Source organism: Helicoverpa zea, chromosome 12 (genome assembly GCF_022581195.2).
Source record: "Helicoverpa zea isolate HzStark_Cry1AcR chromosome 12, ilHelZeax1.1, whole genome shotgun sequence".
Lineage (NCBI taxonomy): Eukaryota > Metazoa > Arthropoda > Insecta > Lepidoptera > Noctuidae > Helicoverpa > Helicoverpa zea.
The window spans coordinates 7,598,231-7,624,526 of NC_061463.1; the positions used below are offsets into that span (position 1 = coordinate 7,598,231).

At 42.0% G+C, this 26,296-nt stretch overlaps 1 protein-coding gene across 1 annotated transcript; it reads right to left on the reverse strand.

The window, feature by feature from the left end:
• Positions 1-720: 720 nt before the first annotated feature.
• Positions 721-25,488, reverse strand: LOC124634962 (nuclear pore complex protein Nup160). Its single transcript, XM_047170665.1, has 27 exons — positions 25,187-25,488; positions 24,965-25,070; positions 24,654-24,870; positions 24,410-24,515; positions 23,904-24,099; positions 23,376-23,548; positions 23,090-23,253; positions 22,917-23,010; positions 22,270-22,421; positions 17,985-18,124; positions 17,575-17,656; positions 17,364-17,490; positions 16,914-17,104; positions 14,656-14,782; positions 14,477-14,573; positions 13,932-14,072; positions 13,316-13,534; positions 12,841-12,959; positions 12,392-12,564; positions 12,060-12,155; positions 8,888-9,020; positions 8,321-8,482; positions 7,597-7,763; positions 4,793-4,874; positions 4,567-4,700; positions 1,302-1,508; positions 721-896 (listed from the first exon to the last, which is right to left on the reverse strand). The coding sequence occupies exons 1-27, from the start codon at positions 25,278-25,280 to the stop codon at positions 795-797; spliced, it is 3,801 nt and encodes a 1,266-aa protein (XP_047026621.1). The 5' UTR covers positions 25,281-25,488; the 3' UTR covers positions 721-794.
• Positions 25,489-26,296: the final 808 nt, after the last annotated feature.

Below are 26,296 nucleotides of genomic sequence, written 5' to 3' on the forward strand. Positions count from 1 at the left end.
AGGTCAGCTCCAAACCTTCACTGTTGCAAAGGTCTTGTCAATACAAATAATTTAAGCCCAAACACGAGGTAGTTTACATATTCAGTTGTCGAGTTCCCTCGACCTCCTCTGGTCTCCATCATCAGGTCAGCTCCAAACCTTCACTGTTGAATAGTGCTATCAGGCATACACCTGACTGTCAAGTTTTTACCCTATTATGCCTACAACTTTCGAAAGTTGCCCTCGATTTCTCAGGGTTCCCATCATCAGATCCTGACCTGATGTCTATGGGACCACCTCGGGAGTATATCCTATCAAACAAAAAAAGAATCATCAAAATCGATTAATAACTGGCGGAGTAATCGCGTAACAAACATACAAAAAAAAAAAAAAAAAAAAAAAAATACGGTCGAATTGAGAACCTCCTTTTTTGAAGTCGGTTAAAAAATGTAGGCAAAATACGAGCGACACTTCTGCAATTAACATCAATGAGGATGACTACATGTCACAATACGTCAACGAAATGTCAACAGACGACATAGCGGGTTAATTATTTGTATGGATGTTCTTGTCTATCGCTAGAATATATGTCAATGTTAAATATGGATTTAAAGATAATTTTGCGTCACGGTCATGTGATGTAACAAAGGTATAACTGGTCAGTAAATATAATTTTGTGATGGTGTATGCTAAATAAATTAATTCTAGGATGGTAAGAAGAGGTGTCAGATTAATTCCATGTTTTATAATTATTTATTTATTTAATAAAACGAGTTGGTTATAAAAAAGCATTTCTTATTTAAATAACAATTATCCTAGTTCACTGCGTGTTCCAATCGAGCTAGCTTCATATCTTCAGAAACCCGTATAACTACTTTAGTGTACTCCTTCACTAACCCATCAAGATCATTGTAAACCTGAAAAAAATTACATTTATTGATAAATGACTTTGAATCCTATCACATATACTTTATATATTCTATGGCAATTAAAAAAAAAATAACCTAATCCATTCAGTGGTTTAGCCACAGGTGTCATTTTTCGTTTTCATAATTTACAACATCATGTGCAAAACAGAGTTAAAGTTAAGAGTATCGAATGTTTTCAAGGGAGAATTTCTGGTGTTCTAATTCTCGCAAATTTTTATTCTATTTACTTTGCTCGAAAAATTCATTTTTTTATTTTTACGTATTTTATTTTTTTCTTTGTGCTGATCGACATATATTTACCAGTATATTAACGTATATAATTTAATGTGATTAGGCACGACACTGTATGTAGTAGTATAAATGGCTATTTTATTTTATGAATGGGTAGAATACCTGTTGTACGTAAGGATCTGCGGTATGGTGTGCAAGCTCGGCGAGCAGGAGGTCTGCGAGTGCGAGGGGCGCTGCACGGGGTGCTGCGGGGCAGTGCGGCAGCAGCACGTGCAGCGCGCGGCGCAGTGCGGCGCAGCACTGCACGCCCGCCTCGGCCGCGCGACCTCCACTCAGTAGAGCGCGGACGCAGCCGGCGGCGTCCGCCTCCTAAAGTACCATAGAAAAACACGGAATATGGTTACTGGCATCAATACAGTTTTCACTTCAGAAGCTCATCATCATCAGAAGTCGTAGTGGCCTATAGTCTGTTTTTTGATCTCGAAGACTAAACTGACATTACGAGTGTTGTCAGTTTATTGCAAATTCTTAAATAGTGATGTGGCACAACTGAAACTTAGCGCTAATAATATCAAGTATCTATCGTTTTTTTACAATAAGTCATCATGAAATAATGGGCTTATCCTTGATGATTACGCATGGCTTTGCATGGTCAGATATCCCTGGCAGTTTGTAGCACGTCGTACAGCCGTATGTAGAGAGCTAGCAACATTATTTGTAAGTTTGACACTTTGCAAGTGTCAATTTAGTCTACGAATCAAGTATCGTTTTTTTACAATAAGTCATCATGAAATAATGGGCTTATCCTTGATGATTACGCATGGCTTTGCATGGTCAGATATCCCTGGCAGTTTGTAGCACGTCGTACAGTCGTATGTAGAGAGCTAGCAACATTATTTGTAAGTTTGACACTTTGCAAGTGTCAATTTAGTCTACGAGATTAAAAAACAGACTATAGTGAGTAAAGAACCAACCTCTCAAGTATGAGGGTGTGAGTTCGATTCCAGTTCAGGCAAGTACCAATGCAACTTTTCAAGATTGTATGTACTTTCTAAGTATATAGGAAACCTGGACTACCTATATAGTCTGAAATCACCAACCCGCATTGAGCAAGCGTGGTGATTAATGCTCAATCCTTTTCCATGTGAGAGGAGGCCTGAGCCCAGCAGTGGGACGATAAAAAGGCTGTAACGGTACAGTACAGCTCAAACATGTTGGCTTTGCTGCTTAAAACAGCACACACACAAGTGATACAAAGCAGAGTGAGCAAGTCTAGTAGATTCGATGAAAAACAAAAGAAGTTCGGCGGGCTAGCCGTGATTTCCAAAATGTCCATCAGGATTGAGGAGCCAGTTTTTGTATCTTAATGAAATTTTGTACTTATTTAGTAGTACGTTAAAAAGTATTGTAGGCTCAATCTTGGAATTTGTAGTATAATAGTTCAAAAGTTATATGAACGCAAAGGTGGCTCCTCAATCTAAATATTTGGACTGAGGAGCCACGTTGGAACACAGAAAGTATACGATGTACATTCTTGAAAATTTTGTATGATTTAGTAGTAATTGAGCGCAATGCGTACTAAAAATTGAACTCCAGTACCTTTAATATTTAAGAAGATACAATACTTTTAATGTGGCACCTTAACCCATACGATGAAAGTGTGAATTCCCATGAATCGTAAGTGGCAAATTCAAATTACACCCCATAAACATTTAGTAGTAAGTGTGTCTGAATTTGTAGTACATAAACAAAGTAGTAAAATTGAGTGAATTTTGTAAAAATACGTATTTTAAGTGGCTCCTCAATCCTGACGTTTCTGAAACGAGAAAATGCTTGGGTTACCTGAAATCGGAATGGAATTAAAAAAATAAAGACACTAACATTTAGTATAAATTTCTACTAAATATACATGCACAAATGAAAATTGTATGTATTCAATATCTGATAAAAAATCATCTTTTCCATTTTCCTTAGGACGTCGCTATTAAGGGTGACCATGTAATGTGAATAAAAATCAGGATAAATAGGTAGGGCGACAGATAAAGGCGAATATCTGTTTCATATGTAATGCTGTCATTATTAAAAAAAATGCGTAGTATCGAATTTATGGACAATGAAAATCAAATCCATTACCACTACGAAATACTAGGCAGTACGGTCGTAACATTTTAGCCTGCCCTAAGGGCAAAAAAAAAAACCATTGCAGGCGCGTTTTTTGAATTTGGAACATTACATCGCTCCAGCAATGTTGAATGGCAAAGCAAGTTTATTAAATACTTTATTAAGTAAGGTTATTAAATACTTTTGTATTTAATAAAATTTTGTCATTCACGAGGCGGAATAGCCATAAATGCGTTTGTCTACAGAGGTTTCATAAAAAATTGGCGTCAAAGCTAAGAACTACCTATTTATCCTGATTTTTATTCACATTACATGGTCACCCTTAATGGCGACGTCCTAAGGAAAATGGAAAAGATGATTTTTTATCAGATATTGAATACATACAATTTTCATTTGTGCATGTATATTTAGTAGAAATTTATACTAAATGTTAGTGTCTTTATTTTTTTAATTCCATTCCGATTTCAGGTAACCCAAGCATTTTCTCGTTTCAGAAACGTCAGGATTGAGGAGCCACTTAAAATACGTATTTTTACAAAATTCACTCAATTTTACTACTTTGTTTATGTACTACAAATTCAGACACACTTACTACTAAATGTTTATGGGGTGTAATTTGAATTTGCCACTTACGATTCATGGGAATTCACACTTTCATCGTATGGGTTAAGGTGCCACATTAAAAGTATTGTATCTTCTTAAATATTAAAGGTACTGGAGTTCAATTTTTAGTACGCATTGCGCTCAATTACTACTAAATCATACAAAATTTTCAAGAATGTACATCGTATACTTTCTGTGTTCCAACGTGGCTCCTCAGTCCAAATATTTAGATTGAGGAGCCACCTTTGTGTTCATATAACTTTTGAACTATTATACTACAAATTCCAAGATTGAGCCTACAATACTTTTTAACGTACTACTAAATAAGTACAAAATTTCATTAAGATACAAAAACTGGCTCCTCAATCCTGATGGACATATTTCCAAAACGGAGGAGTACCGTTCGTAGCTCATCTGGTTTTTTTACTTGTATACGATTAGAATTTTCTTGTTGTGCGCAAATATTCACAGTATAAGATTCCGATCTTGGAGATGTTTACGAGCTATTGTCCGCTTTGATATAAAAATCGTACAAAGAGAGCGGTTACTAAGGGTCCGTTCAGTTCTACCATATGTTTTTATTATTATTTCTCGTTATTTTTTATAAAATATCTCACATCTATGTGTGGGTCGAAATGGCACGGGCCGAAGCCAAGTGCTTTATAGTAAACTGGATTGAAATAAATTACGATTATTAGCTTACCATATATGTTTGCAGAAACCAGTGAGGGAGGAACTGTCCAGTACTGATTGTTCTCTTTAATACTGCTAGTAGTGTCTCTGGATTTGCGTCTTTCAATTTTGGATATAACGCATCAAAATCGATATTATCTCCTCCTACAAGAAATTAACATGAATTGTATGATTATAGATTTATATTTGATTCGTATCACTGTTGCAAAATACGTATCGACAAAACTAAATCTTACTGAGTAATGCTTGTTGTATGGGGTCCAAAGAATCAGGATCTTCCTCGCGAAGCTCTGCAGCTAATTCCTCTGGGCCTATGACCTGTCAAAAATATAGACGATGAGAGTTTATCATATGTACGAAAAGGATATGGTTACTAGTGCGTAACTCTATCTGTATATGTAGTGTGTGTATTTTTTTCGGGATCTGTCTTATGAATATGTATGAAATAAATTGCCTTCCTTTCTTTGCAAATAAAAATACAGTACACATTTTGATTTGCAGAATGGATCTTAGACAAAAACGCAATAAACAAAAAGCTCGTACAGTTACCGCTAACTCGATGTCATTACAATAACAAGTCTAACACATGAGCGGACTTGCCCCACTACCGCCACCGTCTGATACCTAGCATTAGTTTCTGCGCAGCGACATGTGCAATCCCTGATGACAACAAAATGTTTGAGGAGTATAGGTAGCAGTGGCGAGGCGTCCTTATAAGCCGATTCCCATCGGCTTCCCTTTCGAATTTCAAGAAAGAAGCATAGGTATAAGTTATAATATAGGTATAATTAATATAATCATTTAAACCACACAATTTAAATATGTAGGTATAACAAAACGCCTACCACCGTAAAAAAATTGTCTATAAATTACTTGAAACATTTTGCTCCTACTAAACAAGCCGCGGCTTCCTCCTCCATACAAAACTACGCTTGCGTGACGTCATCCACGCCGCGCCGCGCGATGTTCGCAAAATATGGGCGAGCGGTAAGCCGGCTCACGGAGCGGCTTCCAGCCAATCAAAACTCGCGAGTGAACGAGAAAGAACGCGTCAAGAGTAGAGTAGCTATATCTGTCTACGCGCGAGTGACAGCACTTAGAGCTCTCAAACATGTAAACAAACAAATCAGACAAATTCACTCTCATTGTTCTTATTTTGTTTTAGATAATACCATTAACAATTTGTTCTTTGTATTACTTCATTGAATTTATTAGTGTGTGTATCATTTGGAAATAACATAGTTCGTGTGTGTACAATATTTTATGTTAGTTTAAGTGTTTTAGTTACATTATGTCAACATAGATGGCGTTGTGCATTTTTATGCAAATCCTGAATCGCGGTGTTAAGATTCTCCGCGATTTAATCACCCTACTTGGGAATAGGTATGATGACAGTAATCAAAAATCATTAAAATAATATATTTATTAAATTAAACTTGAAGCTTGGAATATAAAACGCGCATTGTTTTCTTTATTAATAATGTGATTGATATGTATTTTTATAAAATAAAATTACGAAATAAGGCAATCCGCCATGATATCTTGAACACCAATCAGAGCTCGTGACGTCATTTCTCAAAACAACTCGCGCGAAAGCGCGCGAACGTCACATTTCGTTCTTGTGAACTTCCACTGCGATCTTTGTTTTTAATTAATTAATTGTTTATAACACGAGTTATGGAGCCCGGATTTATCAAGGCAAACAGCGTTAATTTGCCTAGAATTGATATCATAATGCTGGGAAAGTTTTTGGCATCAAATAAATATTTTTGTTCAGCTGAATTTAGAAATGTTAAAACTTCCATGTAAGTATACTAGTTTAATTAAAAAACAATGAGAGATGAAACCTAACCTCGAAATAGTTATTTACATTATAAACTATGCTAGAATCTAGAGAACTACGTAATAACTTACATGAAAGTGATCTTCACAAAAATAAAGTTGTACCCTGGGCAATATTGCTTTTGAATCTCGCCTTGCAAGTTTAAGCCACTTGTTTCGTATTTTTTTATTGTGAGGAACGTACACAAATAACTTATCAGGAGTTGTTTTGGATGTGTTCTTACACTGGGGGACCCCACAACACCTATGCCCTTTCGAATTCATATTTAATAACACAAAAAACTTAATTATTGCACGAGCGTTGTTTACTTGCGTCTTGTAATTTCAGTCGTGACGTCACAAGTGACGACATGACACTGACAAGCGTTTTCGCGCCGGATTCAAAGTGGACAGAGAAAAATGCAATTATTTGATAAAAAATCTTCGCATTTTCTTAAAATTAATAATTTTTCATATAAAATAGACGTATACCTACATCATACAAAGGAATTTAAAAATTTGTCATCATGCCTATTTATAATTTTTACCCGCGATCGCACTGTGACCTGGTACTCAGTGCGAGTACAGTGTGTGTAGTGAAAATAGAGAGACCTACGTTGAAATGAGTTATTTATTTTGATACGTAGACAGTTTGCATCAGGTTTCTTTTTAGTGTACCTTCTTTTAAAACTTAACTATGATAGCATTTATCGCATTAGACTGTTTTCCGACAGATTATTAACTTTAGGAAGGAACTTATTTTTCAAGGTTAAGTCTTGAAAATGTCTTGAAAATAAAAACGTAATAAAACTCGGGCACGCCGCTCGGGTGAATTACCTACCAATAATACGTCAATATTAAAATTACTAACGTCCTGACGGATTTATAAAACATATACCTACGATAAATATCAATGGCTAACAGGCCGTTGTAAATTAAATACTTAAAATGTATTGTTTCTAGTGCCAAATTTTCGCAGATTCTAGTAGTTAATATACCTAACTAAAGATAATAAAGTTTTATAGATATTAATAATCTGCCGAATTCCTCGAGAAAACATGTTCAAACTATCAGTCTCTCAGTCAGTGCTAAAAGGTGGACTGAGAAATTACCTCCATTACCTCTCCCCCCCATCCCTGAGTACTCCCCCCCCCCCAGTTTTTTTTGCTACGGCTTCCCTATTTCATTAAACCACCCTTCGCCACTGATAGGTAGTTACCTGGAGATGCTTCCCCGCAGCGGCAGGCCTGGCGAGGAAGGCGTGGTCGGGCTGCGCGAGGCGCAGGCACGTGAGCGCGGCGCCCAGGCAGCGCCGCCGCACCGCCGCCGCGCCCTCCGACCGCTCCGCGCCGCAGCGAGCCGCGCGCTCGTACATCACCGCAGCCGCTAAAGAGATAGAATCTAATTGTAAACACTGTTTCACTCAGGATTTTTTTAACGGAAATTATCACACTTTATCATAAAACGTTACCGTAGCCTTTTTTATCATCCCACTGCTGGGCACAGACCTCCTCTCACACGGCGAAGGATCGAGCATTAATCACCACGCTTGCTATATGTGGGTTGGTGATTTCAGACTATATAGTCCAGGTTTCCTCAAGACGTTTTCCTTCCCCTTTTTATCAACCATTGGTGTCCAAGATATATGTACTTAGAAAATACATACAAACTTAGAAAAGTTACATTGGGACTTGCCTGACTTGGAATCGGTCCCACACCCTCATACTCGAGCCACCACGACTGATCATAAAACGGTCCTTAAAAAGTACCGGCTTTAGAATTGGGTAAACCATTGTCTCGATCAAAGTTGATGTTCTAAACCTAGTAATAAACCCGGTACTTTTTAAGACCATATTTTATAATAAGGCGGGACCATGTTCAAGGCGTTCCTCTTCCCAAAATACCTAAATAGACGATATCGTTAATTTAAAACACAAGTTTACCTTTCCTATAATGGTGTCGGGACACGTGCAGCGCATACAGGAAGTCGTAGTAGGGGTTGTGTGCGTGAGCGTCGTGCAGCTTGGCGCGAGCCGCCGCCGCGCGCTCCGCGTCGCCCGCCAGCGCCGCGCATGATACTAGTGCGCCTAGCTCGCGACGAGATGCTAGAGTAAAAAAGTGTAGCATGGTAAACGGTTCAACTGTACAGTTAAACTTAGGGATCTATCAGACAGGGAGCGGCATTCAAGCGGTCAGTTTAGCGTTGTTTGTGTCATATTACGTTATATAGATATACTCACACAGGAGGCATTCTGACCGCGTCGGTCAAATAGAAGTAGGCGTGGACCTAGAACGCAAAACTGACCGCTTGAACGCTTGATCGCGTGACCGCTCTCTGTTTGATAGATCTCTGAAGGTCAGTTGCCGCATTACGGCTCATAGTTTGCAAGAATTTTGAATGGATGAAAAATGCGATTTTTTTTTCCTTACAACCGCCTCTCGCATTTACTAGGAATGCCAAGGAATTTCCATTTTATTCTAAAGTTAATTAGTGTACGTGTTGTATTTACCGAGCGTGGTGAGCAGCGTGGCGGCGGCGGCGTGGCGGGCGTGGGGCGCGGGGCTGGCGGCCGCCGCGCTCAGCGCCCGCGCCGTGCGTCCGCCCGCCAGGTGCCACTTGAACACCACCCACTGGAACATCGCCTACGAAACACATAAGAGTTTACTACACACTTTCCGACGTTAGTAGGTCAACCTACCCGAATTTCTCAAATTTTATCAATCGAACATTACCTTCCACTATTGTGATAAGGTTAAAAATCTATTGAAGACTGATTGAGGTAGGTTGATGTGATGTCGTATGTACATGGAGCAACTTGAGGCAATCTTTTGCAAGGTTTCTATATGGATAAATTGTGATGCGTGTAATAAGTGTTGCGGCAATAGTTGCCTTACAGGAAACATGGTTGCAGCCGCAAGATATATCGTTCCTGGGCACGATCGATGTGGATTTCGAGGCTACGGGAAAATCTGCCATAGACACGCGCCATGGAGGCGCCGGTGTATTGCGTGGAAGGCCCTACGGAGGTGTCGCTTTACTTTGGCGTAAAAACTTATTCCAAGCAGTTACGGTCGTACAATGTGAAAGTGCGCGTATAGCGGCGATCAAAGTGTCGTGTCTGGACAGATCGATATTAGTGTTTTCGGTGTACATGCCAACGGACTCGGCTGACAATCTTGCCGAGTTTACAGAGTGTTTGGGTGAAATGGCGGCGATAGTAGAGGAGTCCAACGTAGACTTTGTGTTCATGTTGGGTGACTATAATGCGCAACCCGGCGAGCGGTTTGGCGATAAACTGTTTGACTTTTGTGTTGAACAGAAGTGGCGCTGTGCTGATGTTGAAATTTTAGGACTTTCATCGGACTCATATACTTACGTAAGTGACATTTATGGATCTCATAGTTGGTTAGACCATTGTTTGGTACCTGAAGCGGCGTGGACTTCCGTAGCTAACGTTAAGATATTACATAATGTTTATTGGTCAGACCATATTCCTTTACAAGTGACCTGTAACTTGAGTGTACTTAAAGCCAAGACTAGATGTCATGATAGCGAACGTAATAAAATTGTATGGGGTGAAAGGGATTTGACACAAATTGACATGTATAAAAAAATATGTACGACAAGACTGAGAAATATTGATTTCCCTCCTGATTTTAAAAACTGTAGTGACACATTGTGTACAATCGTGAATCATAGATGCGTTATTGATAAAATATATAGTCAAATTGTTAACATATTAAGTGAATCATCACGTGTTACCTACTCTGGGCCGAAAAATAACAAAAGACAACCAGTAATAGGCTGGAACAAATATGTTCGTCAGGCGCATTTGGAGGCTCGACGGACTTTCCAGAATTGGGTGTTTTGCGGTGAACCTAAAAATGGCACTGTATATGATATTATGAAAGAAACGAAACGAGTTTTTAAAAGTAAACTGAAGTGGTGCCAGGAAAATAGGGAACAAATTAAAATGAATATTATAGCTTCCTGCCACGATAAAAAAGAATTTAGTAAGTTTTGGAAGCATACCAACCAACTAAATAGCAGGTCGAGCCTTCCTGCAAGTGTTGAGGGTGTTAGCGAGCCTGCAGCAATTTCAAACTTATTTAAAAATCACTTTGTTGTGAAGTCCCCGTTAGGTGAAATGGGTGAAGTCTCGACAGATAGGGAGCCCGCAATGAAATCATTGTTAAGGGTTTCATCTAAGGAAATAGTGGCAGTATTGAGAGACATGAAGCGTGGAAAGTCACCTGGGCATGATTTTCTAAGCATTGAGCATTTACAAAATGCGGGTGTACATATGCCCAGTTTTGGCGTTGTTCTTCAATTTGTGTCTCTCGCATACCTACCTTCCACCCGACTTAATGAAGACTTTGGTGGTACCCATCATTAAGAATCGCACCGGGGACTCTTCGGACATAAATAACTATAGGCCCATATCGTTGGCTACGGTAATGGCGAAGGTGTTGGACAGTGTGCTGGACAGACAGTTAGATAAACATCTGTCGCTTCACGACGCTCAGTTTGGATTCAGAACTGGTCTGTCAACTGAACAAGCTGTTCTTTGTCTCAAGCACACTGTTCGATACTATACGGACAGGAAAACCCCTGTGTATGCATGTTTTCTAGACTTATCTAAAGCCTTCGATCTGGTGTCCTATGGTGTATTGTGGAAGAAGATGTATGAAGAAACAACGCTACCAGGTGAATTGATTGAGTTGTTTAAGTTTTGGTACGGTCATCAAACCAATATGGTTAGGTGGGCAGGTGCGCTATCCGATCCGTACGGGCTGGAGTGTGGAGTGAGGCAGGGCGGCCTTACGTCACCAAAACTCTTCTGTCTGTATGTGGATCGGCTGGTTCGTGAGCTCAGCGGCACTATGGTGGGTTTTTCGATTGACGGAACACTTGTCAACAATATCAGTTACGCCGACGACATGGTGCTGCTGGCTCCATCGATCAGCGCTCTCAAAACGCTATTGTCGGTGTGTGAGCGTTATGCGGAGGCCCATGGACTTAGATATAATGCAAAGAAGAGCGAGTGTCTGCTGTTCAAGGCAGGCACTAAAAGCTATGATGTACCACCTATTACACTTGTAGGGACTGCTTTAGAGTGGGTTACTTCTTTTAAATATCTGGGGCACTGGGTCACTGATGACTTTCACGATATAATCCGAAAGAGAATCGCATCCCTGATGTGTCGGGTGCGGGGCAGCGCTAACAGTCTTTTGAGGACTGTGGCAGATCAGACTGATGGCCTCATATTAAAACACTGGACAAAGACGCAAGTGTTGTCTACAAACCGTGCCCAGAAGTAGTGTTGAGTTGTGTACGTTTTAATGAATTGTATTTTGTGTATTTGTTATGACATGATTTTATAAAATTGTTAATTAATGTGTTGCTAAATGTATATGTACTAATACTAGATTATAAGCTGTTTATGTCTTGACTAACAATAATGGATTGTTTTATCTGAATAAAAATTGATTATTATAATAGTGGGCGAAACATCTCAAGCTAGCGTCCATTAGATGGGCGGAGTCATTGCAAAGCAAAAATACACTTATGTACTTTCGATATGAGATATTTTAATTTAGCAACGATACGAAAAGCAGAAGAAGGCTACAACTGCCGCATGTATGTTATTTTGAAGACAGTAATAGTAAATGAATACTCACCAGGTTAGGATCGTCCTTATCGGCAATGCTGATGGCTGTTTCTGCTAGTCGAACAACGCATGCGCCCGCATCGTGTATCTCAAACAGTTTTATCACCTGAATTCAGAAAATAACCAGGTCTAGAGAATTTAAGTTGGTTGTAATGACTGACTTTTATATGGTGTTCTAATTTTCGCACATTTTATTTGCGCATTTCATTTAGTGTAATAATTGTGAACGACACACCCGATATATAGGTAGGAAACATAAAGTTTCCTTCTCTGTTTCTTGTGCCCAGCAAGTAGGTAAACAAGAAGGTTGATGATGACTATAGTTATGTTTTAGCACTATACCTTCATATAATAGAGTACAAGAGCTTGGTGCTGCGTGAGCCGGGCGTCGGGCGCGGCCACTAATTGACGCAAGAAAGGTTCTGTGCTCACACCTTTAGCCGCTTTACAGAACGCAGTGTATGCGTTCTCAGCGTCGTCTAGGTCTAACAGTGCTAGACCGAGAATAAATTGGCCTGAAAACAAAAAGATTATTCTATGCAGTTTTGGATAAAATATTATGTACAATTTGGAACACGTTCTTTTGAACCGCCACGCAAATTGGAATTAATAAACTGTGATCTCAAAAAAGTACCTGCTTTAGCACTAGGTTTAAACCATCATCTCGAATAAAGTTACTTGGTTTAAACCATCGGTTAAGATCACGTTTTATAATAAAGTGGCTTTGGTTTAACATTACATAATGACGAGCAGTTTTCGTACTTTCTGTAACTAAATATTTTTTCACGTACGTGAGCAAGCGTTCCATTCGCACCACGGCTCAAGCATTGTGACGTACTTCTGTACTAGACGAGGCTGATCAATAGTGGCTAGCCACCAACTGAACTCGAAACCGCCACTAACTGCCCATCTGTATTCTCGTTCAGGAAAGTAGTTTGACACACAATTTACGAAAACAGAATGATAACTTAAGAGAGACTGTGGTAGTAATGCTTGAATGTATACTAATATGTAAGTGCAGTGTATATATTTCAAAATACAGACATAATTGAAGCATAAGGAAAGGAAGTATAGTTTTTACGCCAAGTATTTTGAAGTTCGTTAGAATACCCGTTTACTACAAAAACTTAAACATCTGTTAAACTCTTGTCTAAAAAAGTGAGGCTGCAAAACGGACCTTATTTCAAACTTAGTAGTATTCAAAAGTTTTTGTGGCATGACGGTATAATTTTAAGGAATGTTTCATATCGATGAGTAAAAGGATACAGTTGATGCGCGAGATGGTACGCGAGCAGCGGCAGCGCTTGATGCCAGGTGGTGGGAGCACGTGCTTTGGCCAGGTGGTCTCTCGCGCGCCTGCCGCCCGCCGCGCGGACATACGCACACACTGCACCCCCCGCCCACCCCGCGCCGCCGCCCTCGGCTCCGGCCTCCGCGCCTAAAGCGCTCAGCTTTAGCCGGAATGCTTCTGAAGGACCCGCCGCCCTGTGTATGTAGTAATAAGAATCAAATTGATGTTAGGTTTCGTTTAGTATAAACTTGTTGGCGTTTTGATGAAGTTGAGAAGACTTGAAAATTAAGAACTGAAACTGGATCTAGCTGAAACTGTATAGTGTTATAATTTTTAAATCTTTATAGTGTTTTACAAAAGCAATGAACGAGTTAGCAGATATATCAAGGAATTATTCACTACCTACACGATTACATTAGCTTCCTTGATGACGCCAAAGACCTTGTTTAGTAAACTCAAACAATTTTTTTTTCAAATATGTAGTTCTATAAAAGCCTTTTCGAAACTAGTAACAGTGGACAAGTGTATGAAATAAAAAAAGCTAGGGTCATTAAAGGGTAGTAATTAGCGTGTTTATTATTGTATACTGACTGCGGCGCGAGCGTGGCGGCGCGCAGCCACAGCAGCGCGCGGTAGGCCTGCCAGTGCACGGCGCAGTGGCCCGCGCCCGGCACGCCGCCCGCGCCGCGCCACGCGCCCAGCGCGCACACCGCGCCGCGCACCACGCGACATCTGCACAGGGCACACTCGCATTACTACACAATAAGGCAGTCATGACGAGTTCTTCTGTTTCGGAAGACACGATAAATTGGTGGGTCCTAACTGTCAATTGAATTTGAATAAGTTTAACACAGAATCAGAAGAATCAGATCATAGGTTCAATTAATTATAGCTGTCGTGTGGTTCGTGGGTTAAACATTTATGTCAAATCAAATACCTTTGTTTTCAGGCTGCATTGGCCCATAGATATAATATACCTACCTTAAAGACTAACATACATACCTATTTTATGTATTATACAAAGCATAAGTAGCGTCGTGTTTGAAGGAGCGTTACCACATATTACGCTTATCATCCACATGGATATTGGATACAATTGTACAGTAACTGTGCTTAACAATGTAAAGTTTACATACCTCATCTCTGCCATCTGTCGAATTGCCTCAGTGACAATAGCCACACCCAGATCACTTGCCAACAAGCCGTCATATTCGCCGGTATCTTCCTCTTCACCTGTGAAAAAAGACATCAATAAATTATTTAAATTCATGTCCTATTCTGTCCTGTATAATATACTTTAGTAACAATTACTCACTTTTAGTGGCATCTATTTCTGGCACGTCCAATCTCAGTGCGTCGTTTAACTCGAGTACGGCGCTTTGAAGATCCTTGATCGGTTCTAGAATGGAGGTGAGGTCATCGATCTGCTGCGGTGTTAAAGCCTGTATCATAGGAACATGATAATTACGTGAAAATATATTAGAGACCATACAGTAAATAATTCATCATAACATCACTATGGAGAGGAACATGAAGGAAAAGGGACCAAGGGCTTCATTCCGTCATCCCAAAAAAAAAAAAATTGAAGCGTTTCCGGAGATATTGAAGAGAGTCATATATCAGGATATTGAAGAACAGAAAAGAGTATTGAAACCACTTGAGCAGTTTGATGCTTTCGTGAAAATGTACACTCATGGCACCTTCAATCCTCAAATCTATATGAGAGATTCAAAGATCTACCTATATGAAAAATTATTTTGTATATTTGACGTGAAACAGTGCTAAAAACTAGCCTAGTTTCTAAACGTTTTTAACTTTGACAAACTGGTTGCGAAGGTTCGTGGCAGCCGCGCTATAGAAGTTGTTCTAGCTAGATACTCACTCGCCCTACACTTAGGCCGCGGACCGCGCGTGATGGCCGGCGGCGGCGAACAGGCGCTGCTCCAGCTCGGCCGCCGCGCTATGGAAGCTGTTCTAGTTGGTACTCACGGGTGCGGGCGTGTCCTGGTCCTGCGGCGCGGCCAGCAGGTGCAGCAGGCGCGGCAGCAGGCGGTGCTGCGGCGCGGCGGCGGCGAACAGGCGCTGCTCCAGCTCGGCCGCCGCGCTATGGAAGCTGTTCTAGTTGGTACTCACGGGTGCGGGCGTGTCCTGGTCCTGCGGCGCGGCCAGCAGGTGCAGCAGGCGCGGCAGCAGGCGGTGCTGCGGCGCGGCGGCGGCGAACAGGCGCTGCTCCAGCTCGGCCGCCGCGCTATGGAAGCTGTTCTAGTTGGTACTCACGGGTGCGGGCGTGTCCTGGTCCTGCGGCGCGGCCAGCAGGTGCAGCAGGCGCGGCAGCAGGCGGTGCTGCGGCGCGGCGGCGGCGAACAGGCGCTGCTCCAGCTCGGCCGCCGCGCTATGGAAGCTGTTCTAGTTGGTACTCACGGGTGCGGGCGTGTCCTGGTCCTGCGGCGCGGCCAGCAGGTGCAGCAGGCGCGGCAGCAGGCGGTGCTGCGGCGCGGCGGCGGCGAACAGGCGCTGCTCCAGCTCGGCCGCCGCGCTATGGAAGCTGTTCTAGTTGGTACTCACGGGTGCGGGCGTGTCCTGGTCCTGCGGCGCGGCCAGCAGGTGCAGCAGGCGCGGCAGCAGGCGGTGCTGCGGCGCGGCGGCGGCGAACAGGCGCTGCTCCAGCTCGGCCGCCGCGCTATGGAAGCTGTTCTAGTTGGTACTCACGGGTGCGGGCGTGTCCTGGTCCTGCGGCGCGGCCAGCAGGTGCAGCAGGCGCGGCAGCAGGCGGTGCTGCGGCGCGGCGGCGGCGAACAGGCGCTGCTCCAGCTCGGCCGCCGCGCTATGGAAGCTGTTCTAGTTGGTACTCACGGGTGCGGGCGTGTCCTGGTCCTGCGGCGCGGCCAGCAGGTGCAGCAGGCGCGGCAGCAGGCGGTGCTGCGGCGCGGCGGCGGCGAACAGGCGCTGCTCCAGCTCGGCCGCCGCGCTATGGAAGCTGTTCTAGTTGGTACTCACGGGTGCGGGCGTGTCCTGGTCCTGCGGCGCGGCCAGCAGGTGCAGCAGGCGCGGCAGCAGGCGGTGCTGCGGCGCGGCGGCGGCGAACAGGCGCTGCTCCAGCTCGGCCGCCGCGCTATGGAAGCTGTTCTAGTTGGTACTCACGGGTGCGGGCGTGTCCTGGTCCTGCGGCGCGGCCAGCAGGTGCAGCAGGCGCGGCAGCAGGCGGTGCTGCGGCGCGGCGGCGGCGAACAGGCGCTGCTCCAGCTCGGCCGCCGCGCTATGGAAGCTGTTCTAGTTGGTACTCACGGGTGCGGGCGTGTCCTGGTCCTGCGGCGCGGCCAGCAGGTGCAGCAGGCGCGGCAGCAGGCGGTGCTGCGGCGCGGCGGCGGCGAACAGGCGCTGCTCCAGCTCGGCCGCCGCGCTATGGAAGCTGTTCTAGTTGGTACTCACGGGTGCGGGCGTGTCCTGGTCCTGCGGCGCGGCCAGCAGGTGCAGCAGGCGCGGCAGCAGGCGGTGCTGCGGCGCGGCGGCGGCGAACAGGCGCTGCTCCAGCTCGGCCGCCGCGCTATGGAAGCTGTTCTAGTTGGTACTCACGGGTGCGGGCGTGTCCTGGTCCTGCGGCGCGGCCAGCAGGTGCAGCAGGCGCGGCAGCAGGCGGTGCTGCGGCGCGGCGGCGGCGAACAGGCGCTGCTCCAGCTCGGCCGCCGCGCCGCCCGCGCCGCGCTCCCAGCGCGCGCCCGCCACCACCACGCGCACCGCGTCACCGGACAGCTCGCCCACGCAACCTGCACATACACACTCATTTCAGTGCCGGCTCTACAATGGCGATAATATATAGTTAAAAAAAAAAACAAATGCTGCTACAACGCACTCCACTCCTTCATATTTTTATTGTACCTTGGTAGCTAGAAAGGTAATGACAAACATGAATCCAGAAAATATAGCACCACGAAAATTTAAGAATCAATTGCAATCAACGATTTGCTTATCCACAATAATACAATAAATACGATTAAATAAGTAAAATCATCAATTATAAATTACCATTTCCATCTAAGAGCGAAACATCTGGCGACAGCATCATTCTCTCGAGTGGCTCCAGTTCACAAATGAGGGATATTCCGGCTCGCCGCACGACCGCGCCCCACCAACCGCATTCAACATCAGATTCCTATCGGACGTAACCAGGTTATTAATTAGTTTTACTCGGCTAAACTCTTATTGCCACAAGTTAATCTGATAAACGAGTACTTACTTGTTTAGACACCATGAGTCCGAGTGGCTTCTGCAAACTCTCCATATACTGCATACACCAGCTGTACAACTCTGACCAACATCTAGAAGAAACTTTAACTGTAAATAAACTGATGCTGAAAAATATAACCAAGAGAAGGCGACGCATATAATCACAAAAAAAAAATATTTTGACAAGTACTGAAGGGTGCATCTACATGGTGCAAGTTGCTTGCACATGTTGCGCAGGCTACATGCATAAAAACGTGCGGGTCCAGCGTCTCGCGCATGTACCAGAGCAAAACACTTGTCAATTGTCACTTGCTCCAGCTACATGCACCAAGGCAATACACTGTCTTTAAGAAGTCGGTGTTTCGAGTTTATTATTTTATGCTATGATTCCTCTTTTATTCTCGTTCTAGAGTGACATACTTGTGCATGAGATGCGCATGGTCGGGCGCCGATGTCCGCGCGGTGAGGTGTCGTAGCCGCGCCTGCACGGCGCCAGCCGCCGCCTCTCCAAGCTCGCCCTCGACCACCGGCTCGTTACTGCCCCATGTGCGATTGTAGATCTAGATAACAATTTGGAATGGAGTTCATGAAATTATTCTTCTGAGGATGAAAAAGCCTTAGGTCTAAATTAGACTGCACAAGCTCGTGCGGGGACGGCGCTCTATGGGTCTTGGTCTGCATGTTCAACGTGCCGAACAGGCTACGAGTGTCATTGTCACAAGCATATCAGACGTAATATCAGAGTGCACGGTAGTAGCGAACCGAGCTTTTAGAGACACCCGCGTCGACGCGCTGCTCGCGGGACAACGCAAAGTCAGTCTACAGATATTATGAATGCAACATGACAAGCGTCCGTGCCAGCATGTGCACCATGTGCAGAAACAGAGGCGTACGACTGTGCGGGTTCGATATCAAATTAGGCCCTATTTGAGAAAACCTGGGCAATAGTCTGTGAGCAACTCTCATTCCTACTCTAAAAGTATCTAAAGTAAAAGAAAGGAATTGTGCCTGCAATGTAATATGAAAAAGGCTGAATCTTACAGTCACTATCAAATTTTGATGAGCAGCCCCTACCTTTCCCTGTATAATCAACAGCAACAGTTTGAAATTATAAAAAAATGCCTATATAGGGTGTGTCATTCACAATCACATTAAATCATATCGCATATACTTTATGATATTCTATGGCGAATTGTAAAAAAAATAACCTAATCCATTCAGTGGTTTAACCACAGGAGTCATTTTTCGTTTTTATAATTTACAACATCATGTGTAAAGCAGAGATAAAGTCAGGAGTATCGTATGATTTGATCAGTTGACAGCTGTCAGTTTTCAAGGGAGAATTTCAGTTGTTTGTAATGACTGACTTTTATCATCATCATCATCCTCCGAGCCTTTTTCCCAAACTATGTTAGGGTCGGCTTCCAGTCTAACCGGATGTAGCTGAGTACTAGTGCTTTACAAGGAGCGACTGCCCTGCCTGACCTCCTCAACCCAGTTACCCGGGCAACCCAATACCCCTTGGTTAGACTGGTGTCAGACTTACTGGCTTCTGACTACCCGTAACGACTGCCAAGGATGTTCTATGACAGCCGGGACCTACAGTTTAACGTGCCATCCGAAACACAGTCATTGGTGTCTAAGATATACTTAGAAAGTACATACAAACTTAGAAAAGTTGCATTGGTACTTGCCTGACCTGGAATCGAACCCGCGCCCTCATACTCGAGAGGTTGGTTCTTTGCCCACTAGGCCACCACGACTATAATGACTGACTTTTATATGGTGTTTTAATTTTTGCACATTTTTATTCCATTTACTTTGTTTGAAAAAATCATTTTTTTATTTTTACGTATTTTTCTTTTATCTTTGTGTTAATCGACATATATTAACGCATTTCATTTAATGTGATTATGAACGACACACCCGATATATAAATTAGTCTTTCTCCATTGTATAAATTTGAAGTAGAATACTGGGAAGTTAGGAAGGTAGTAATTTAGGGTAGTTTATGGCTAGTAATAAAAGCTCCGACAAAAAAATAAGAATTGCCCTTACTCAAAATACTAAAGCTACTGACTAAAATACTGACTTTCCGACTACTTTTCTCCGAATAAAAATTACGAAACGACCGAATGAGATACTAAAGTCTTCGAAAAATAAACATCACTGTTTGTTGCTATAATACTTTTCTACCAGTATAAATTACGTTCTACTGAAAACTATGCTTTGTATTTTTTAATCTTTACTTGCCTACTATTAATTCATAAATTACCTTTCATATTTCATAGACTTGGTGCCATTTTAACTATAACATTATACTGAAAATATTATTCTCAGTGGTTAAACAATACTTTTAAAAAATATAAAAATGTACTTGTAATAATAACTTATACTTGCTTCATTTATCATGAATTTTATTTACCATGGGTATGCTTGCCTAGTGGGTAAAGGACCAACCTCAAGTACGAGGGCGCGGGTTCGATCCCAGGTCAGGCAAGTACCAATGCAACTTTTCTAAGTTTGTATGTACTTTCTAAGTATATCTTAGACACCATTGGCTGTGTTTCGGATGGCACGTTAAACTGTAGGTCCCGGCTGTCATTGAACATCCTTGGCAGTCGTTACGGGTAGTCAGAAACCAGTAAGTCTGACACCAGTCTAACCAAGGGGTATCGGGTTGCCCGGGTTACTGGGTTGAGGAGGTCAGATAGGCAGTCGCTTCTTGTAAAGCACTGGTACTCAGCTGAATCCGGTTAGACTGGAAGCCGACCCCAACATGATTGGGAAAAGGCTCGGAGGATGATGGGTATGCTTCGATATCGGTACTTATTTCAGGTTCAGGAAAAGTTAGAATTAAAGTAGTATTTACGCTTTAATCTAAAACCAAGTAGATTTTGGTTTCCTAGAATATTGTTAATCGATTTCCCAAAAAGGAGGAGAATCTCAATTCGGCCGGTCTGTTTTTTTAACCGACTTCCCAAAAAGGAGGAAGTTCTCAATTCGGCCGGAATGTATTTTTTTCTATGTGTGTACATCGATTACGCCGAGGTTTATAAACCGATTTTCGTGATTCTTTTTTTGTTCGACGTGGAATAGCTGCCAGTTGGTCCCATAGTCATCAGGTCAGGATCTGATGATGGAAACCCTGAGAAATCAAGGGCAACCTTCGAATGTCGTAGGCATTTAATCAACACCCAACTTTTGTTTCGACGATTCTTCTTCACCGGTATTGATGAACCAGCTCCCTCCTCTTCCTCCGATCCAGAACGGTACACGGGTACCTCATCCATATTTCGTAACAATACTAAGTTTCCTTAATAGATAGTAAGTTAGTAGTTTCCTTAGTACATTTAATAGTTATATTAGTGAAAATACGAAAGCAAAAGCAACAAAAAACTATTTATTTTCTTAACATAAACAGACGTTACATGCAAGCGTCGGTCGTTGCAAACGCACTGCGCTCGGATCTTTCGAACTTGCACACGAAAACAGTTGAATGCGACCCGAACCCGATCGCGTGTGCCAAACTGTTGAGGTATTTTCATTATTTTGTATGTCTCTACCAGACCTCGGGACTATAGAGTCCCGGATTTTTGGGAGGCGAACGTGGGGCCGAAGCCAACACGCTGAAGCCCTTTTGAGACAACTTTAATGAAATGGTGACACAAAACCGACGATTATCCCTGTATACACTATAGAAATGTACCCAAGGACAATCCCCGGTTCTGTGCTAAACTATTGCTAACTATGGATGAAAACTACTTGGGCTATTGTGATGGGATGCTAGTGGACTAGGAATGGGGAAACTACGGGAACTATGGCACCTGCCGATAACAATGTAATAAATACACGTAAAAATGGCAGGTGGAGACTCGCCAACTCACTTACTGGGCCCCCGGGAATCAGTCGCTAAATCGCAACAAGAGGGCAACAGGTACATGAGCGGCTGAAGGGTGAGGATACCTCGGCGGACTTTAAACGCATATCACGAGCTCCCCGTGGGTCCAGCATTACCGGCCCACTCGCCACTTACCACGAGGCACCTACCCTCCGAGTGGGCTGTTAACCCTGCTCTAGCGACTCCACTCTGACCGGCCGATGAAGGCAAGCCAAGAGGCGGGAGACCTATCCCCCGTCATGCTTCACTCCGGCAGGCCGGAGATGGGGGACAGTATACTCTCCCTGGAGCACTCGGATATATAGCCCCGCGGGGTCGCTACTCCCCGTCATCCGCCTCAGATGCCCTGCGGGGCTGGAGCACTCGGATATATAGCCCCGCGGGGTCGCTACTCCCCGTCATCCGCCTCAGATGCCCTGCGGGGCGTATTTTCATTATTATTGAGAGTTAAAAAATAAATTTAATAACCAACAATAGAAATTATAACAGTTCATGCAAGTTGTAAAAATATGATTATTTTGTCAAAACCTCTGTTGTCGGTAACTTAGTAATTTTGTCGGAAGTTCAGTATTTTAGTCGGAACTTTAGTTTTATTACTCGAAGATCGAATTTTCTTTAGGAGAAAAAGTTATTTGTACCTGCTCATATTTGTAGTTAAAATTGATATTTTTTGTCGTTTATGTTTTCGATATTTTGTCGGTAATTCATTATAACGCTGGTTAATTAGAATAATAGTCGGCCACATATCGCTGGAGATTAATTTGTTTTTCGGAACCATTATTATTATCCGTAGTTTATAGTTACCACTAGAGCCTTCCTGATGACGGCGGGCGGGAAGAGGCCGGGCGCCATGAGTCGGTCGCGGTAGTGCTGGTGAGTGCCGAGCGCGGGCAGCGCGGCGGCCGCCTCGCGCGTCGCCACGGCGCGCCAGTACGCCTCCGCGCCCACGCATACGCCTACGCACAACCATGTATATTACTCTTACGTTCTCCTATGTATGTAGATCTTTAACGGTGAATGTTTCGCCTCATAGTGGTTAATCTTATATCTTATATATAAAAATGGATTGCTGTTCGTTAGTCTGACTAAAACTCCAGAATGGCTGGACCGATTTGGCTTATTTTAGTTTTAAAATGTTTGTAGAGGTCCAGGGAAGGTTTAAACGATACGAAGTTCGCGGGATCAGCTAGTCTTATATATAAAAATGAATTGCTGTTTCTTAGTCTGACTAAAACTCGAGAATAGTTGGACCGATTTGTCTTTTTTTGGTTTTAAAATGTTTGTAGAGGTCCAGGGAAGCTTTAAACGATACGAAGTTCGCGGGATCAGCTAGTTAAAAATAAAGTATTTAACATCAGATATGAGGCGCGATCTCATCAATCGTGGTAATAAGATTGCTTAAAATAATTTATATGTCTGTGTATAATATGGAAACTTCTTTCAACACTCACTTGTAATAATTGTATCACCATCTGGTTGACTCCATAAAGCCCAAATCACATTACTTCCATCTCCATAACCAATTGCATAATCAAGGAGGTCCAACTAAAACAAAAATTGCATACTTATTGACGTAAAATTGGACACAAAACTGCTTCAGTGTAAAATAGTTACGAAACTATACCTGGGGTCCAAAGATACGGCTGATGTGAGAAAACCTTACGCCTCCCGAACCTCCGTCGTGCATTTTCATGACCACAAATTCGCATTCATTAGGGAATGACAAATATGCTACCAGTAACACACTTCCATCTGATCCAATAGTTCTTTGTAGCATGTGACCATGAGCTGGAACAATAAATATTACATATTTTACAGCAAAGATATGGACGATCATTTAGGATCTAATAAGATGAAATGATGTGTTACTAAAGTAAAAATATAGGATGGTAGAATTCAAAGTATCTTACGTGGTGGTTTAGGTCTGACTAAAGTCTGTGACAGCGGGGCGGACACGGCAATAGGCGCGCCGCCCTCGTCTAGAGGCCACGCTCGGAGGCACGTGTCGCCGCATATTGCCACTGCTAAGCCACTTGTCAACACCACACCATATGTTTCAACACCATCTGTGCTACTCTTGCCCCTAACAGAAAAATACAAATTACAGTAGTTAATGCTTAACTTGAAAAATTGCAGACATCAATTGGACGTAGTTATGCAGAAACGTTCCAACCCACTGTACGCGTAAATGCTTATATCTCAAATTAAACTTGAATTTGAGATATAAGCATTTACGCGTTTCAGTTGTATTGGTTTTTATTCTAACTAGTAAAGGTACTAGAGGTTTTATTGTTGAATTATATTGAGTTTAGATAACCATATGCTAAATTTTAGGTTGTTCAATCACAATAACTCGATTTCGGGTGACTTGTGGGTTGGAACGTTTCTGCATAACTACGTCCAATTATAAGTTGATAATCTTAAGGGATTTTCTTTACCTCAAAGCTCCTGTGATGCCTGACAAAAATCTTGGTACAGTCGACTCTCGTTTCAATAGTGTAGTGACAGCTGATCCAGTTACGGGCAGTTTGACCAACAGCAGGCCACCTTCTCCTCCGTGGCCGAATGCCAGAGCAAATACTGCTTCTCCATTATCCCGCAACAGGGATGCACAAGTGTGAGCAACACCTGTGGCTGCAAAGTTTAGAAGATAATGATGTTAAAATGTGCAAAACCATATAAAGATAAAGAAGTTTCTTACTGTAATATTGACATATCTACATATATCAAAGAATGAACATAGTAGTGGCTAGTGCAATCTTCAAATAAATGATTAATACAAGCTGTGAATCTTTAAGGAATATTTTGTCAATTTGTTACATTTCAACAAAATTGTGTCAATTTGCTTGACTTCAAGCCCACTTACAACAAAAAAGATCTCTCTGTAGTCACATGCTCTCTCACTAGAAGCATACAAATCAAATAAAGGCTAATAAATACTTACTTGCATTGGAATATTGATTAAGAATGCAGTAGTTGCTGGGATTGTTTATGGAACTTATGTCATGGAATATAGAAGGTGAAGAACTGCTCAATGACCCAAATGTAGACTGGAATGCACATAAAGAAAGTTTATTACAAAATTGGAACACACAAAAAAGAAATACTGATAGAAAAGAGCCCTTGCATTAAAAACAATCTTAAATAAAGCAAGTTACTCATGTACCTGAAAGCTATCAGATGTTTACCTTTTTATCTAATGTTGCTGGATGTGGGAATATTAATCTGTGTACGGATGAGACAGTTGCAGCCAGGATAACCACGTCACGGGATGCACTTCTCTCATACACAGTTATACTGCTCAGGGGAGGAGTGCCTGCAGCTACTTTACATCTCAAGTTACAGGATGACAGATTGATATCCAGGGAAGCTTCAGACAACTCTATTGCATCAGATGTTGTTTGCCTGTAAAAAAGTTTAAAACAATCAACAAAACCCAAGGTTAAAATCAAATTATTAAGATGTGTAATGTAAGTATGTCCAGACTTAAAGAACTTACCAATATATGAATCGATTTCGAGTATAAACCTTCTTGGAATCTTTGTACCAATATCCACCGGCTTTTTGTGGCAGTTTGATGTCTTGTAAAGTGCTATGTGTACCACCTAAAATAAATGGTTAGAGTTATACACTTTTAACGGTTTTCACAATTCTTAAGGTAGAATTAATCATGCATATCAACTTTTTTGGGTAAAAATATATAGTAATGAACTATAATTACCAGTGTTTAGAATAACTTCCTTCCACTTATCGGGTAAATTATAATTTGGTGTAATTTCTTTGAAGGTAACTGGCATAGCCTCCAGGAACTCCATCGTTGTGACGAATTACGGATGGACTCTTGCTATTTTTAAACAAATTTCTTGATACATAGACTTATTTACGTGAAACTAATTCCTTATTTCTTTTTGCAACGGTTTCAGTTAAACTTTTAGCGGTTATCGGCCTCCTCAGATAATAATAATTTTAGGTTATAAAACAATACAGACTCTCAAATCACAACACCACCACAGACATATTTATTTTTTCTTTTTGCCACAGACTTTATAAGGCGTGACATTTATTCCACACATTGACATATATTCTAGCGATAGACAAGAACATCCTTACAAATAATTTACCCGCTTATGTCGTCTGTTGACATCTCGATGACGTATTGTGACATGTAGTCATCCTCATTGATGTTAATTGCAGAAGTGTCGCTCGTATTTTGCCTACATTTTTCATTACTCAAAAAGTTTATATCTAAGTGAATTCAAAATCATGTAATATATCAAAAAGTTTATTTATATCTAATTGAATGCAAAATCATGTAATATATTAAAACCAGGAACTTATTTTTAGGGTTTTTAATATTAATTACAATGTTTTTTTTTCTTAAGAGGGCTATCACAAATTTTCGCGAATTTAATTATTTTTTCTTGAAAGTAAGAACATACCATGACAAAGTGAAGTCTGTTTTCATTGATATTTTACCTACTGCCAGTTTTATGGCACATCTGTTTCTGCACGATTTTCTTAATCCATAATTTAAGATGGCGGGCGGGAACAAATTAATGCATATTTGTAAAATTGAATTATAAATGAAAAGTATGATATACAAGCGTTGTAATAGCATGAACAGCGTGTAATTTTACTAACTTGACTCTCGAATTAGTTTATATGTGTAAGTTTATACCTTGATATGTATTCTATTCTATTCTATTTTTGTATATGGCAATCCGTGTCGATGTCAATTTCGACGATTCTGCCAATGACAAGTGGGATGAGAAGCAAGAAGTGCTTTTAATTAAAATAAATTTAAAAATATATATATATTGATTTAAGATGG

Coding starts and splice junctions, on each gene's coding strand:
- LOC124634962 (XM_047170665.1), bottom strand. CDS start 25,280: ATGGAGTTCCTGGAGGCTATGCCAGTTACCTTCAAAGAAATTACACCA. Junction 14,783..16,913: donor ACCAGGACACGCCCGCACCC/GTGAGTACCAAC, acceptor CCTATGATACAG/GCTTTAACACCGCAGCAGAT. Junction 12,960..13,315: donor TACCATCTCGCGCATCAACT/GTATCCTTTTAC, acceptor ACGAGAATACAG/ATGGGCAGTTAGTGGCGGTT.